This window comes from Anarhichas minor, unplaced genomic scaffold (assembly GCF_050575085.1).
Source record: "Anarhichas minor isolate MPS153535 unplaced genomic scaffold, ASM5057508v1 ptg000004l, whole genome shotgun sequence".
Classification (NCBI taxonomy): domain Eukaryota; kingdom Metazoa; phylum Chordata; class Actinopteri; order Perciformes; family Anarhichadidae; genus Anarhichas; species Anarhichas minor.
Window position 1 is genome coordinate 15,146,933 of NW_027466450.1, and position 17,997 is coordinate 15,164,929.

The following is a 17,997-nucleotide window of genomic DNA, read 5'->3' on the forward strand; positions in this document are numbered from 1 at the left end:
TCCCCGGTAGGTGAGAGCACAGAAAGCCACGGCCCGATGTGAGCCGATAGCCTGCAGCAGAGCTAATCGCAAAGATCGATCCACGACCTTCTCGGATAGTTTGAGTGTCCAGGGTGTGCTCTCAGCGCACTGTAGGTGTTAGCTACAGCTACTCAGAACTTTGACAATGTGCACCTGCTGTTGGCAAATAACTGTGTGGTAGAACTTCAGTGGATGACTAACGACGCTGAGGAAGATCTGACGTACTTGCCTCTGCTGCAAGCTGAGAAAACAGAGGTGAAAACTGACATGATTCATTCTCTTGAGGTGGAAAGAAAGTGTGGCAGAGAAAATCACATTTTAATAAAACAAATCACCAAGTGGAAACAGTGAGCTGCGATAACGGGGGAGAGAGGTGAAGATAGTCTGGGATTGTGTGTGTGTGTGTGTGATTATCTGTACAGTACGTGTGTCCTGTCAAGTCTTGACAAGGGATCAGGAGCACTCCTTTTATGGGTAAAGATGAAGCTCGGTCTGAAGCCCCAAAGGTTAACCGTGTCCCCGTGCAGTTCATTCTCTTCAACAATATTAGCCACTAAATGAGTCTTCAGCCATATCTTTGGCCTCTTTGATGCCCCCCACTGAAAACCTCACACAGAAGGAAAGCAAAACCTCAAACAGTACTCCACTTTGAGAAATATTTTCCACTGAATGAGGCGTAGTTTGTTTTGGGACTAAATACGGTGTTAATTTGGAAAGGGCACTTCCCCTGTATTGTGGTCGTCAATGCGAAGTCGCAGCCATTGAATTGAGTTTCTTATTTGTCAGCAAGAAGGTAAGGAAGTACTAAAAGCAATCGGATAATACAAGGCAGATAATGAGATAACTTGCAAAGCCGTTGCGGTAACAAAGAGGCAGTTTACGGTAGATTTAAATTAAGTGCAGAGAGGGAGGGTGTACAAAGTGCAGAGGTTAAAGCTAAACCCCAACAAGGTTGTTGTCAATGCCCTCCTCCTATTATTTTTTCCGTGCCTTCAAAAACTGCTACAACTCACTGTTGAAAAAGAAATCTGTTTTATGCAACTCGTCAAATACCGACGCTTGGTCAGTACTCCTCGGTGTCTGATACCGACGCACTGAGGCACCCTTTAGTGTCTGTATGACGCACCAGGCTTTCAACTATGTAAACCCATCCGCGTCAATATTAGACAGAGCAACTGAGCACAGACGCAACTTGCTCTGGTTTACATTACATTACAGCCATTTAGCAGACGCTTTTATCCAAAGCGACTTACAATTCAGAGTCTATCACATTTCTACACCGTAGGCACAGCTACGGGAGCAATTTTGGGGTTAAGTGTCTTGCTCAAGGACACATCGACATGCGACTAGCAGAGCCGGAGCTGGGGATTGAACCGCCGACCCTCTGATTGAAAGACGGCCCTGCTATCCACTTAGCTAAGTCGGTTGTGGACACAGTCGGTTTAGGGACGCATCGTCATTTTGGTTATAGTGCTTAGTCAAGGTAAGGACAGGCTAGGATGTGTGGCTGTCATGCTCAACAACACAGACTCCCGTCTCTAAGTCCAGTGTTTTGTTGACCCACTCGTCCCTTCTGGCCTCGTCTCTGCACATATTTATAACTGCATCACCTGACTTTCCTTTTTGTTTTTCCTTCCTCCCATCATAATAACTCGAGGGGCTTTGTCACATAAACACATGTCATTTCGGGGCACTTGTTGTAATGACTGATCCTGGGAGGACCGTCTCCTAATCCCCCAGTGTGCAAAACATACTCACATTTTTTTTGTTCAGCTGCTGAGGCTTAAAAAAAAGCTGCACAGTAATTAATACTTGATGAAGAGCCAATTTGGGCTCCGAATGCTGTACTTTTTCTAATATAATGGAAGTTTTAAAGGGAGCAGTGCAGCGGTAGCTTTGGATGCAGGAGGTATTTAAGATGGACCCAGTTCCACGCACAGACTTTGATCCACTAAGTCTATGAGAGCTCAGGGCTCTCCCACTGGGAAATCAGTGTTTGAGGGACTCTCTGGTTGAATTACTGAGCCCTTTATTCACACTCTCCTTCAATCTGCAACTCTTGCAGACCGAGCCAACTCAACCAAGTAACCCACAGTTTATGCCGATTATAGAGTGGTATAAAAAGAAACGTGAACAAATTCTGTCTCACGTTTACTTGCCATTGAAAATGGTTTAACGTTATTCATCATATCACAACTCTTAATGGCCTTTCTTTATTTTCTCAAGCACCCTTGAACGCTACAGAGAACCTAATGAGCCATTACAGGCGCTAATTCGTCTGAACAAAGCAGAGGAAACCTGCCATAGGATTCAGGTGATTGAAGTGATTGAAGTGCTCTGGTGAGTAGAATACTGAAGAACTGGCGCTCCTTTTGGTCTCAAAGGGTGGAAGACTTAAAACCTCGGGCTCTGAGGCACTTGAGCCGTTTGATTTTCTCATTCTACAGAAAGCTCTGAATGTGAAGATTTCAGGCAAACACAGACACACACACACACACATCTACACATTTAGGTCACAGGAAAATGCAAAGCAGAAACAAGCTACTGGTGTGCAACGCCACATTGATACTGCATGCACAGACACTTAAAGGGAACATGCTGTGTTATGCTCATTTTCAGTTTGTAGTTTGGGTTTCTAGAACATGTTCACATGCTTTAATGTTCATAAAACACATTATTGTACTCACACTGTCTGTCTGAATATACCAGTATTCAGTCTGTCTGAAATGCTCCATTTTAGCGCCTGTCTCTTTAAGCCCCCCTCCCGAAAAAGCCCAGTCTGCCCAGTTGGCTTGTTAGAAAAATAGGGTGTACCCAGGCGGCAACCTCCGGTTCTACCATGTGAAGCCGATGCGGAATTGTCTTAAAACGTGCATTCTCTTACCTGACCATCAGGGGGCGACTCCTCTGGTTGTATAGAAGTCTATGAGAAAATGACTCTACTTCTCTCTTGATTTATTACCTCAGTAAACATTGTAAACATGAGTTTATGGTCTCAATCTCTAGTTTCAAGTCTTCTTCAATACAGCATGATGTTCATTTAGTACATTATGGTCCATTTAGAGTCAAACAGACCATAAAGGTACAAGCACTGAAAAAGTTTCATGTTTAATGTATATAGGACACATAATGCTTGAAAGTAAGAATTCTGCAGGTGTGATTTGCATGTTAATGCAATAAAACAGCTAAAATGCAGAGCCTGTAATGCCATGCCAAACAAACACACTTTGTTTTGAGTGGAAAGCTCTCCTGTCGTAGTGTTCAGGTCTTTGTGAAGCACCCAGGGGGCTGCAGTTGTAGCTGTTGATCACTCAGAGAGTTTGCTTCGTCTGGGTTTCCCATGAGACAATTAGTGTACCCCAGTCCTTTGTGAGATTCCTGTTCATTTTCTGACTTCATCACATTTCAGTTGACTCAACCTTCAACTTGTCGTCTAATACCAGGCGGTATCGAAAGGCTGTGAAATGGTAGCGCTTTCTGTTATGGGTGTGAATCGGGTACACTTCCTCATTTTAAACTTTCACCTTTGAGACTTGATTACTCTTACTTTGAGGCACAATTAAAGCACAAGGGCCTCATGAAGTGTAGCGTGCATCTGAGCTCTTAGAGGTCTAATAATTAAACTGTTTTAATCTTTAATAAAAGACATTTTCTTTGTAGAATTTGCACCAAATGTCAATAGATTTTAGCTTCAGTTTACCATAAACATAATCAACCAATAAAATGTTTCAGTTGGAGCCGCCACATGATGCAGGTGCAAATTGGAGCTTGAATCTTGGATTTCGAGAGTTGCTGGGTAAGCTACCGGCCCAGTTATAGCGGCAGGTCTAAATTTAGCAAGTGCATGGATCATGGAGATCATCTCGTTGCTGAAAATGACAGATTTCTTTGACGCAGAACAGCTGCTGCTGGTGTTCATTTAATCATATGGTCACACAGTCCTATGGCTTCCTGCAGCAGACGTGGCCACGCTGAGTGAGAGAAGTGAGTCTGTGTCGAGAGCTTCGCTGCTGCTATCAGGACTTCGACACTCTCTTCCTGTAGCGAGGGGCCTGCCTAGCCCGCAGCATCCTGCTCAACACGCTACACGGGGGAATGTCTTTTAGAAGCATCCTGTTTGACATTTCGCTTCAAGTCTTTTACACTAAAGCGTCAACGTTGCGCCGACGCCCTTCTGATGCTGGTCGGTGGACGGACTCTGGATCAGTCCTCTAGTTTTACTAGAATTATGTCAGAGCTCCGGTTTCTGTTTACGTTCCCTCCTCTTCAGTGTTAACACTGTAATCATCATCGTCAGTAGCCTAATTTGCCAGTGATGCTCTCTCCACGTGCTTTATGTCTTGGAACACCTGTTGGTGTTGAATGTGGAGACACAACAACAGCAGACTGGAGTGGTGCGTTAAAATGGCAATAAAATGATCCACCCTCAGCTTCTTAGGTTTAATCAAAGGGATTTTTGTGAGGAGATAACAACATATTTTTGTCATATTAACAAAATTGCCATATGTTCAATTGCCTTAAACAGAAACGTTTATGTTTATCTAAAAAGGACGTCTTGTGGTCTTCATCTGGCTGGACTGTTGTCTGGTATTGACAACCTGTTATTGAGAAGGTCAGGATGTGGACAGTTGGATAAACAAAATGAGAGACTTCAAAGCGGCTATAATTGAACTTTGAACTGCTTGGAGCCAACATAAACACCACGCTGCTGGAGGCCGAGGCCGTATTGCTGGGCCCGCTGGAGGCAAAGGAGAACCAGAACCAGGACTGAGAAAGGCAGAGTGTCAGACCCTGCTGCAGTAAAATGAGAGGTTTTCTAAAAGGAGTCCAGTGGTCTGTAACACTACCACATTTGTCCACAGGGACCGCCAAAACCAACAGAAAATTAAAGTTCCTTGTAGTAGCTTTAACTTGTGCTTAAACCTACCCAATCCAACTCTTCTTGGACACATTTTGTCATTGAGATTGGAAGACTTGTTGGTTTTCATGTTGATAAAACATCCCATTTGATGGTGATGTGTTTATTCTACAACGGAAGCGGAAGTCGAAAATATATCCAATACTTTTTAGCTATCTTTCCCTGTTAGGCACAATCTGTATATTATAATCAGAGAAATGATCACATCATGAAGATACACTAACACGCATGCTGCAAATTCATTAAAATATGACGTGTTTCTCTTTTATTAGTGCATTGTGACTGCCCTTGTTTGAACAATGTCTTGTCGCTTCTGGTTTCTTAAATTGCCACTGCTTTTTCAAGCATTCAGAATGAAACAGACGGAGTGCTATAATGAACATAATGTGCCGTGAAGGTGTAAATAACCCCCCTCTTTGGCTCCGTCTCTTTCTCACCGAGAGGCTCGGAGTCACTGACACCACAAAACTGAAGCAGCAGATTCGAAGTATTTTCACTCGCATATCATTGACAATGACTTTTAAACTAGAAAGACACCTTAAAGGATCAGTGTGTAACATTTAGAGGGATTATTTGGCAGCAATGGAATATAATATTCATAACTATGTTTTAATCAGTGTTTAGAAAAATCCATTAATATCTTCCTCTGCAGCGGGTTGTCTTGCACGAAGTCCGTCATCTTGCATTGCCACGTTTTTTCAGCAGTCCAGAACGGACACTGGCTCTGACGAGAGCCTTTCGCGTTTTCGTTATCTGAAAGTAGTAATGTGTTCAGAAACCCGGTATTAAACGGGAGTATTGACAAGCTCTGACGTTACTGATGTTCATATTGGTACTCTTTAATGTTTTGATGTCCTTTATTATCACGCTGCAGCGCGTATCTGCTCTGCTCTCTCTGTCGGGCTGAGCTCCTCCAACTACACGCACACATAGACACAAACACATAGACACAAACACATAGACACAAACACACACACATAGACACAAACACATAGACACAAACACATAGACACAAACACATAGACACAAACACACACACATAGACACAAACACACACACATAGACACAAACTAACCTAACTTTAAAGGTGCTAAAACAGAACATATCCATTGCCTCCACATGGCTCTCAACATGGAGACGGCTGAGCTGGCAGCTAGAAGCTAACAGTGCTAACATAATATGCACTAAATGGCAAACTCAGCAGTTTGTAAGCAAAGCACAGAGAAGCAAGGAGAGCGACTTCATTCTGTGCTCAGGTAGACATTACTCCACTTTGCATTACAAATAGTTGCTTGCTGCTATATTGATGCTTGAATATCGTATAGAGAAGCTTTAAGAAACTCAGCTGCCATTCTGTGTTTCAATAACAATATGGTTTGTGGTAAAAACAGGACATGTAGTCACATCTGTTCACAGTAACCCTAGCGATCTCTCCCTCTCTCCGTCTCCGTCTCGCTGCATCTCTTTGTCGTGCACTCCAGTGACGTCATAGTTGCCGGGCAACGTGGCGAGCAAAACAGAATCCCTCTCTGCACAGAGGGGAGGCCCCGCGCGCTTGATTGGCATGTGCTCCTCTCTCTGTTTCCCTGTCACGTACTCTCAGTATAGACATAGAGATCTCCCCCTTTTGTTCCCCTTGGTAGCGTCACTAAACATGTGCAGTGCATTAGCACATGCTACCAGAAGTCACATGCTCTGTATATGTTGTGAATATTTGGGGGAGGTAACATACTACTGTACAACTTAAAACTAGCATTTTGCACTTAAGTTATGAAGGGTTAGTTTTATAATTTGTTTGCTTATTTATTTGTTGTCTATTTTTGATCTTGTTACAGCTGAAATTATTGTCATTCGGATCGTGTGTGTGTGGGTGGGTGGGGGGGGTGGGTGTGTGTGTGTGACCTTGTGACCTTACCTAAGAATAATTGATAAGGAAAAAAAATCAAGATCCAAATCAAAACAGCTTCTTTCATGTAACTTTTTTTTTCAAATGCTAAATATTTAAATTTGACTACTTTTAGGCCACTAAATAAATCAAGAATTTTACTCCATGAGGCGTTGAAACAGCATTTACCATTTTATGTTGGGGATTAAAATGTACCCACAATATAATATATCAAATCATCAATTAACCAGATGATTCAAATCTTTACATCTTGTTGTTATAAGTTGTGAAAATGCTGAAAATATCTAAAATATATGTTTATATCATGATGCAAATGAAGCTTGTGACCATATAAACAACCGCTGAAAAGACAAAAAAAAAGAAATGCCGGCAGACGAACGCATCACATCTGCACCACATTCGGATGGAAAAGCCCGACTGTCAGTTAAACTGTTCTGGAACCGTGCCAGCAGGTTGCTATCGCAACCGCATGTTCAACTGAAACCACAGACGAGTCGGGAAGTCAGGAAGTATCAACAGAGAGCTTCAAAACACTGCTGTTTGCTGTTGATTTCTTTACGATAAGAAACGTAGTAAAATAATTAAAAAAAACTTGTTTGAAGATGTTTTTATTCCATCGAGATGTGTGTGACGCCGCTTCATCCCTGTTGTGCTGTTGTGCTGTGCATGTCTACCGTATCATCCTTTCTGTGTCTCTTCAATGCAAACATGTATAGCTGATGGTTAGGTGAGGTTTGTTCTTTGTTTGTTTTTGGGCTATTTGTGCACATACTTTTTAATTTTGAATATTGTAAGTAAACTTCATCATCAGCGTTTTAATTTCTCCTGAGCAGTCGATATCGGCTAAAAGAAGCTTTTCATTTTCTATTTACTGCAGAAAGAACCAAACGTGAGAACTTCCAAAAGTGCATTCTCAATAATTAAATGTCTCCAAATGAATGTTTACTCCTACTGACTCATCTGTAAAGCACAAAGTGCTTCATGGTCTGAACTCTGAAGAGTAAATTAAAACGTTTTTTCTTTCAGTGGAGACCCATTTTCTGAAAAAGAGCCATTTTTTTATTCCCTTGGTGAATTTGAGTTCGTCACCCCTGCTTTTATCTGTTCTCTCTGACTTTAAGCCAATAGTGCCGCCGCTCTATAAGAATGGCAAAATTAAGTCTCTTTATAAGAAGAGCACATCGCAGGTGCAACTTCTGACATAGATGATGGCTCTGTTTCATTCATTTACATTTTCTGGAATAGAAGAAGGCAAGAGAGAGGAAGGATGCCCTCTGTGCTGATAATACATTCCTGTGTTTTCCACTTCGATGTGTGTTGTTTCAGTTTTCAAGTCTATCAGCAGCAGAAATTAAATGTGTTTTGACGTTACGATACAAATCTAGTGCTCTGGATTGAAAACTATAAATTCTGTCCAGGAGAGTCCAAGCTGCTCCTCGGAGCTCCCGTGCTTCATCTCTCTCCTCCTCCCGTTCGGCTGTAAATCTCTTTTTGTTCATATTTTGCCGTCATCCTCGCTGCCTCTTTCCATCCTCCATCTTCTAGCACGTCCACCCTCTCCTTCCTCTGTCTCTGTCTTTAAAATTACTTGGAGATGTTAGATTTTTTTTACGCTATAACATACATTTCATATTTTATATTCAGTCCAGAAAGTAATAATGATCACCTTCATTTACGTCTGTTTTCTCTCCCCTGTTCTGCGTCTCTCTCTCTCTCTGTCTGCAGGTCAGAGAAGGCGTGTTTTGATGCAGACCTGCTGAGAGACGAGGAGTAGTTCTTGACTGTGACAGACAATCGCAACACATCCTTTTTTTTTTGGTTTTTGTATATTTGCCGATCACAGTGACAAATTCAAAACTTGGAGCACCTCGACCTAAGCACTTGAAAAATCCTGCTCGATTGAACATCATCATTTGTTCTGCCTCCTCCTCTTCTCAAGCGGCCTCAGTCGGTTCAACTCTCCATCTCCTGCGTGCTACAGAGGCAGAGATGACACCCCAAAACCTCTTCGCCTCAGCCTTGTTACGCAACCTGACCCGAGGATAACCATCAATCCCCCCGAGCGGCACTCATAAGACCGACGCACTCACAGAGACAGAGCCCCCCCCCCCCGGCTCCAGGCAGCATGGGAGACGGGAGCTGGGTTTGTCTGAGCCCAGCTGAGTTCACCCAGCTGCAGCAATACAGCGAGTGTGAGTACCCACGTGTCTGGATCTGGGGGGGTTCCATGTTTGGTTGGACTGCGGTGTGGATGATGAGCTTCTGTGAGTTTGTGTGTGTGTGTGTGTGTGTGTGTGTGTGTGTGTGTGTGCATGCATACACAGTATGTGTGTGGGTGTGCAGCTGATGCTGCTGCAAAGCTGTGTTTGCAAAACCAAATAATGTGGTATTCATGCTATAGTCTGCCAGTCTTTATGCAACTCAAATTCAAAAGACTTGAAGTAGGTTTGAGGTCCCAGAAGCCACAAATGGCACTAATAGCACTTATGAAGCACTACTGAACACATACATTGATAATTCAAATTGTGAATATTTAGCTTTGCCATTTTTCTTTGACAGACACTTTTTGTTTTACTTCCTCGTTTTTTAAATGTCTTGTTCCAGATGTGTCTTCAGTCTTCTACATTATAAGCGTATCATTTCCCATGTTCTATATGCATATATGATAGCATTGTAAAACAACTACAGCAGCAGGATTTCAGGCGGGATATTTGGCATCATATCGTTCTTTCATGTTTTATTTTTTTAGAATGGCATTAATTAGCCTGCCGGATGAGCCTCTGCCCTCTCACAACCACATTTGTTAGTCAAAGGAGTGTCTGTCCTGAAGAGTAGAGTATGACTCTCTCACGCGAGCTATTCAGTTGAGGCATTACACGATCACGTGAAATCATTGTTTATAGACCCGGATGAGGTAAAACCACAACAGGTCACACTAGATTGTAACATAAATAGAGTGAGTGGTTACCAAAACGATTAATCCTGACTTTGTCTTCTTACATCTTTATGTATGTGTGTGTATGGATCTATACTGTATGTGGGGTCATTTAAAGCGTGCAGGATGTTGCATTATGCAATCATGGATGAATTCATTTTATTTAGGAAAGAAGGCTAGAGCGATGTTTTCCCTCCAACAGCAACAATGAGCCAAACTCGAAATTTGGTAAAAGAGAAAATGACGTAGCGGTGGGACAGGAAGTTAAGAGTTTACCTGCAGTGAATGAATGTCTGTGGAAGAGAAGATCTTTGTTGTAGTTTCTGGAATCGCTCTTTGGTTCGTCCCTTGCCTCCAAGATTACAAACTAAAAGGGCCCTCAGGGAGCTCAGACCTCAGCCAAGGCCAATCCGCTCTGACGTTTAATGGGGTCTTTTTTGGCCCATGCTTCACCCTGTCAGCAAGTTTTATGAAAACCCGGTTCAGTAGTTTTTCTGTGATCATGCTGACAAAACAGACAAACAAGACTAACTGGAAACAATACGTAGCTTAGTTTTTCGTTACAGAGCTTTTGCTGCTCGCTACGTTGCGAGCGTTGCCGCGCTCACAGCGACGAATGTCGTGGAGCGATTTGGTAGCTTCCAGTGAGGCTTCTCCAGGAGACCCTGCAGAGGAGAGGACATGGAAATATTCTGGTCCCAGATCCTCTCCTCATTCATGTTGCTGTCGCCGTGGTGGAGCAGGGTTTTTGGTTTATGAGACAGGTTGCAGTGGAGACTATAATGGAAACATGATAAACGTGCACACTGGGAAGGCCCCTGCAGGCCGGGAAGGTCTCGTTTTTATTGATGGTGAGGAGTGGAAAGACGGGAAGGCTCGTGTGTCACCAGCCAATCAATCAGGGACTTAATGAAGGACACTGGCTGTGTTGGTCTCTGGAGATAGAAATATGCGAGGGAGCAATAAGATCGAGCTAAAGGCCTGGTGTCATTAATAAGCCATATAATCAAATAGAACTGAAACAATTAGTTCATCAATCGATCACAACCATTTCTGTAATTCATTTATCGTTTCAAGATCTTTTTTTCTCCTCAAATGTCAGGATGTGATGGTTTTCTTTGTGATAGATGAGAGTAAACTTCATATTTGTTGATGAATTGATTCGATTGATTGATTATCATCATTATATCATTATCATTATAATCATTTCAGCTTTCCTGTAAATAACTACTATTTGTTTTGTAAAATGAAATAGTAGTGCTGGTGACTCGATCTGACGGTGATTCATGCTCTTCACGCTCTTCCGGCTTGTGAATCTCTAACTAATTCAGCAGACTAGACGGTCTCAGCGGATGTCCTCAATCACATGTCCCTCATCTTACCTGAGATTGGACTCTTCCCTGTGTCTCTCTCTCTCTCTCTCTCTCTCTCTGTCTCTCTCTCTCTCAGTCCGTCACTGTGGACATCTGATGCAGGACATAAATAGGAAAGCATTACAGGCTTGCAAAGCTGCCGAGCACTACAAATAATGAAGTGCAGTCTCGTCCTAGTTGATTATGAGAGCTAACGTGATTGGTGAAATCAGGTCTTGAGCGTTCGCCTGCTTAAGTGTGCGTTGAGATCTTCTCCGTGCACACGTGCACGTTTTGTCCCCTGTAGTTGTTTGACAGATGATCGTAGGAGGAGGACGGTGCAGTTTCTGTTCTGTGTGTGTGTGTGTGCGTGTGCATATACATGGATATGGGATTAGCATGTTAGCAAGTGAGAAAGACACCATGTCCCCGTTTTACTTTTCACTAACAGCGACTCACAGGCTCATCTCCAGTGATGCAGCACTTCCTGGTACAGATGAGTATTTATCAGGACATCCGTTAATGAGATGCAGCATGTTTTTTTTTTATCCAGAGGAACATTTCCACTATGATTATAAAGACGGCGTGTACTCTGTGCTTCAAAATGCTCTGCTGTGAGGTTCGTCAGGAGTGGATCAAAGCAAAATGCATTGCAGTAAATGTGATGACACATTTTTTTTCTCTCCTCACTCAGACTCCACAAAGAAGCTGAAGGATGTGCTGGAGGAGTTTCACGGTGAAGGAGTCCTTTCCAAATACAATCCAGAGCAGGTGTGTCTGCACCACTCTTCTCCATTATCCTTCACATGCTTTTATCTTTTCTGTCGCTTTGATATTTTGTCTCTCTGCACACACAAACACACACGGTGTGACGTTATCGGATGGTTGGTTAGGTTCCTCTGATTCAGTGTGATATCAATCGATTAGTCATCTTCCCCCCCTGGAGGAACGCTGTGCTGGAGACACAACCTCAGCATCAACTTTGGCGCCTGACGTCAGCAGATCAGCTCCCAGCTGTGCTGTTAGACTGTAGTGACTTTTTTTAATGCCGTCATCTGGACTTTAGACGGTGTGTCCCTAATTCATTTTTTTCCGTTTTCACTCTGAACTCTCTCCTCGTTCTCCGTCTCCAACACATTACCCTCCTCTCATTCGGGATGTTTCTGCCGAGCGCTTGCAGACGAAATGATTAACTGCCAGTTGACCCATTTTCTGTGCTATTTTTTCTTCTGTGCACGATCTGATCCTGCGTGAAATATTCAAGGGATGTGTTGAGAGCAGATTAATCAACTTTGCTGACTCACTTTGGTTTTTTTTGGTCTTTGTCGTCTCAGAGTGTAAAGGTATTTTTGTCAGCCAGCTAGCTAGGAGCAGTTTGACACTTTGGCAGCGGCCTGTGGGGAAGTTTTGATACTTGACGAAAATACTATTTACATTCAAAGACCATTTTTACCATTGTTTTGCATTTTGATTGGCAGTAATTTTGAGACTTTGAGCTTTACGTTCAGTTACATATATTGTATATTTTCTCTTGTTGGTTTTAAGTACATTTCTGCAAACTACGGATACGTTGAATTTGAAAATTCTGAACCAAAAACACGTTTCAACATTTCTTCAAACATGTATATCAACGTTATAATGTTTTAACGGCTTGTTGTGCTTTTGCTGTTACTGCATTCTCAATTACTTTCAGCATTTAGGCAACAAAACTACTTGGTTAGGTTTAGTAAAGTATCATGTTTCCTCCTCCTCCTTACGTAGACTTACTTGGACTTTGATAAAACACATTTGTTTTGATACGTAAAAAACAATTATGTGCATGTAGCAGTCCTTGCACTACTTTCTGAAATACAGAAAGTGTGACAGGGTAACTAATAGCCCTTAGTGGACTTACCGCTTGTTGTACTTGTTATTACCAGGCAGCAACCTCCGGTTCTGCCGAGTGAAGCCAATGCGGAAGTTTCTTAAAACCTGCATTCTCTCTACTGACCAGCAGGGGGCGACTTCTCCGGTTGCAAAAATAAGTCTGGTTGTGTAGAAGTCTATGAGAAAATGACTCTACTTCTCTCTCGACGTTCTGTCGACAATCATTCTAACTGTATGTACCCACAGAATCTCCATCAAACCCACCGTTGACATGCCGTAGTTTCAGCCTGCAGGCTGCCATTTCTCTTTTAACACGTCATTTTTCTGAAATAACGTGTTTCATCTGATTACAAAGCAAGATGTGTTGCAAGTTTGTTGATTTCCAATAACTCTCTAGCAAGTAACGACATGAACGTCGGACAAGAACAGTGTTCTGAGGATGTATTCACATTTAGGCTAATTTCATGTGTCCGATTGATGACTGTGTTCAGACATCTCTGCTTTCACATCCGACTCCTCCCCCACAGTATTGGCACCGTGCCTATACATGCATATGAATTTTATAATAATGACCCTTATCATATCCCATGATTCATTTCTTCCTTCTCCTGGCATCTCGGTCTCCTTTTCATCTATGTATTATATTTCCCCCTCTCTTCCTCTTCATTCTTCTTCACCACCTGTTTGTGATGACATGACTAACTGCCCGCCGGGACTTCGGGCGCCACATGAACCAGACTTAATGTTCATGTGGTCTTACTGAGACTATCACCTGGCGCCACGATGACCACTGTGGCCCTGTGCCATCCATCAGTGTGTGTGTGTGTGTGTGTGTGTGTGTGTGTGTAGCTCCAGTGACCCATCAGTCCCTTGTGCCAGCTGTAGTGGAATCTACTCGAGACAGAAGAAGATGATGAACTCTATTTCATGCTTCATTTAGCTTCTTTTTTTTTTTAGCCAATGTGTGGCTCTGCCTTTTCTGAAGGATTTAAAAAAGAAACAAAAAAAAAACAATGATTGACACTTTTAGCTGTCGGTAGTGTTGGGTTTTTCTTTGTTGAACAGACCAGCAAACAAACAGCAGCAGCACAATGACTGATGAGTGGCTGTGCATTACACCCACAGGGTTTCCCTCTACAGCAGTTAAAGACTCCTTCAGACGTGATGAATTGTCTCTGCCCATTTAGCTGGACTTTGTTTTTGCTGCATAATTTATGATGTCACATAAAAAAACGTCTTAATTTATTGTCACATAAAAACCTGTCAATATAAAGCAGTTTAAAAGCATGTTTAAATGGTTGCTTTGTACTTTACTGTGTGATATAAGAGCCGTAAACGTTTATCATGAGGGGAGAAACACGCCATTCAAACACATAATAAATAAATAATATCAAACAAAGAAACTTAAAAACAAGCAGGGATATGTGACAATCAGTGATCTGGGATCTAGACAGGACTGTAGACCCCCCCCCCCCCCCCCCCCCCCCATGGTCCTACCTTTTTACCGCCCTTCTGACAGCCCTGAACCATGTCAATGTGTCATAGCTGCCCTTGGGAGATATTTACAGATTGACGGGGAAAATGATCGTGGGTTGGACTCTGTGGTTTTCCAGAGGGACGAGAATTCCACAAATGCATCATTTCATGATGTCGTATATAATACATAATGTGTAGTGTAGTATGCGAAAAAGCATATTTCTCTGACGCTGCCGTGCTTCTCGATGCACAGAAAATGAAAGCCTCGTGGTTTGTTTGGCCAAATAAGGAGACGAGAGCGATATGAACGATGCCTGGCCGGCTTTGGGAGCTCTCGGGGGGGGTCATCACGGTGTGCTCCTCTGCAATGGGCCTCAGTTACAGAAGCATGTTGGAAGCATATTTCCACCAAGTCTTGACGTGCAGAAGGGATCAGCTTTACTTTGTCCTATTTTGGTGTGAACCAAATGATCCCTGAGGAGGAAGAGTGGTTTAGTTTGCTCATACACGCGGCCTTATTGTGTTTGCTTAGGGTTGAGGAGATGAGACGGGCTGAGACTCCCAGTGCTGAGCCGGTCCAGGTCCTAGATGCTGATGGCAGTGAAAATACAGCAGCAGAATCTTTCTCTATGTGATTACTTTTTTTCATAACAAAATATTACCGTTTTTTTTAATGCTGTTGCAGCTGACTCCCACAAGATGTACGCGATAGACCAAATAAAGTTTAATTAAACAAATAAGAACTAAAATGCAAATCAGTGATCTTGATAGTATTCTGGTGCACAAGAAGCGATTAATTTTAATATAATGAAGAGAAAGGATGAAACAATATTGTTACTGTACTTTTCTGTGTGTTTCTCCGTCCACCGTGATAAGCCAGCGCCAGGCTGCATTTACTTCACTTTTTTTTTTATTGTCTAGCGAAAGTGCAACAGAACGCCTTCTGATTCCGATCTTCTGTCCGACGTGCTGCTTTTGAGCTTGAACAATGAATAAGTGACGTCAGTGAGCCGACACGCACGATACCAGGACCTGGATCTGGACCCTGGATCTGCTTCAGCTAAATTAAATCCAGCCAACGTTAATGTCATTAGTTACATTTGACAAAGCAGGCGGATACTGGGTGATTGATGATTTGAATTACATTTTTTGGGCACAGGCCCCCCCTGGCCTTTACCTACAAAATTGTATTCAAAGAGACATGTGCCAATGAGGGAGAGACTCAAAATGACCACAAAGTAACACAAAAAGACTACAAAGAGACACAAAACAGCTACAACGAGATACAAAACAGCTGCAAAGAGACTCACGACGGCTATGAAAAGAGGATAAACGACACAAAATGACCAAAATGAAACACAGAACAACTTCAAAAAGATACAAAACTGCAAACAGACGCAAAACAACAACAGAAAGAGGCTAAACGACCATAAAGTCTGCGTGTCTTGCTCCTATGTAGGATGGGCCTCTTGCATGTCTGTGCCCAGTGTCTCATAATAATCCCATGATTGCACTTATGCTTGTTTCATTAATCACCTTTAATTTGACTTCATCGTGTGGCCAAGATCGGCTTGGAAGACATTTTAAGCGGTTGATTTGTACAACCGGATATCTGCAGGCTTTGTCTGAGTGACTGCAGCACAGTGAGACAGTGAGACTCCCTGCAGGAGTGAGGAGCAGTCAGTGTGGTCTGCAAACCTAACCACCACCAGAGACACACTGTAGCTAACCGCTTCTCTTCTTCTACCCTCACTCTTTCCTCATTTCCTTTCCTCCCTCTCCTCCTCCCTCGTCCCAACCGTAAAAACAGAAGCAAGACGTTCTCAACCAAGTAAGCCTCAGCCGCGCAGGCTCTGCATGCTGTGTGGTGTCTGTGTCGGCAGACTGCATGCACGTTCTGTCCACTAACACCACATAACCCCGCCTTACCCGCTACAGATGGTCTGTTACCCTGCTGGAGCAGAGCAGGCCAGAGGTCGTTGAGTTGGGTGGAGTGCTACACCCACCACATGGCTGAGGGATGGGGGGGGGGTTGTAGGAGGTCAGGAATGTTGATATGACTTGTTTTGCTGTCTATTGTGGTTTCTGTTCACCCTTTTCTTTTTTAAGCCATCAGACCGCCAGAGGTTTTATCTGGATGCACCTCCAGTCGTCCCTTGTTAACCCTTACAGTGATGTTTTCTGTGGTCAACGTCGAGGCCTTAACAAGCCGTTGTTCTTGTTTGACACGTCAGTATGTCTTTTCGAGTTGGCTGTCAATCAAGGCTGCAGACCTTCATTTCAGGGCAACTTGAATCGAAGTCCATCACATTTGTGGTCGTTGTAACAATTGAATCCGTCTGTTGGTGTAAACTTCACTCATAAGCGTACCTCAGTAATTGTGTTTAACCTATTTGTTCTTTCCATTCTCCCCCCATGCAGCCCATTGATTATGAGGGCTTCCAGCTCTTCATGGCCACTTACCTGGAGAATGACATCCCAGAGGAGCTGTGTCAGCACCTCTTCACCTCCTTCAAGAGCAAGACGGGAGGATGCTCTCCCGATCCGTCCCGTGCAGGAACAAGCTTACTGGGTAGGGCTTTTGTTTTTGTATAGTTGCAATCTTTAAACACCGCTGATCACATCGTTCACAGACTCATTGGACGGTCTGTTCTGAACTGAAAACGTCAGGCTGGTCTTTCCTGAAAATGATTTCAAATAATCCAAATCTTCCACAAAGACAGCAGCTCAATGTAGGAAATCTAGGAAATCTGTACTTATTTTTACCCCAACTACGATCTTTTTCTAAACCTAACCGAGTAGTTTTGTTGCCCAAGACAACATAAAAACGAAGGAAGTCTACGTTGGAAGTGTATTATGAAAAGAATATTTCTTTTTTGGGTGGAGAACAAAGATTACCTACTTATGCAGGCGCAGATCATATGTGTGTCATGATCACAGCGGTAAAGTTGGCAGCTGTGGAGCTCAGGATGAAAGCATTTAAACAGTTGAGCCTTTATCATATTTACTTCTTAACACAAGAGATGATCACATGGACTTTAATCATGGCACCTCGTCTCTTTCTAAATGAGTGGACATTTCATGCATTTCTTTGCAGCAAAAATGTAAAAAAAACATACAGGTGAACAGAAACGCACAGAGCGAAGTATTCCCTGACTTCACTGACCGGAGCAGAAGACAGAAACCTTCCCATCATTTGCTCCAGGTGTAAACCGCGTCTGCCTCCGTCCGTCCATGTGACTGCAGCGTGGGCCGGAGTCGGCCCGTCGGGCTGCTCCTCACTGCGGAGCAGCTGAGGAGACAGATGGACTGTTGCATTACAAATCTATTTCTGTGGTAAAATGCTCGTAAAGGCAAGAGGCAGCAAGTGTAGAGGGGCTAAATGTTCAGAGACCTCGCAGAGCTTAGTGACGCCCCAGCTTCCACTCTCTGTCTTCAGTAAGGTTGATCTAATAATTGCAGAAATGGCAGTAAATACATCTTTCCTTTGCTGCTGCCTCATGTATCCTACAATTCTTCAGGG

The 17,997-nt window shown here is 43.1% G+C and overlaps 1 protein-coding gene across 1 annotated transcript in view; it reads left to right on the forward strand.

Moving 5' to 3' along the window:
• The window catches only part of dgkg (diacylglycerol kinase, gamma), an 82,594-nt gene that overhangs the window by 4,310 nt on the left and 60,287 nt on the right, over window positions 1–17,997 (forward strand). Inside the window, exons 2-4 of the mRNA XM_076110918.1 lie at window positions 8,571–9,037; window positions 11,827–11,903; window positions 16,896–17,046. Of these exons, the coding sequence (XP_075967033.1) occupies window positions 8,971–9,037; window positions 11,827–11,903; window positions 16,896–17,046 (295 nt within the window). The 5' untranslated portion in view covers window positions 8,571–8,970. The remainder of the gene's footprint in view (window positions 1–8,570; window positions 9,038–11,826; window positions 11,904–16,895; window positions 17,047–17,997) is intronic.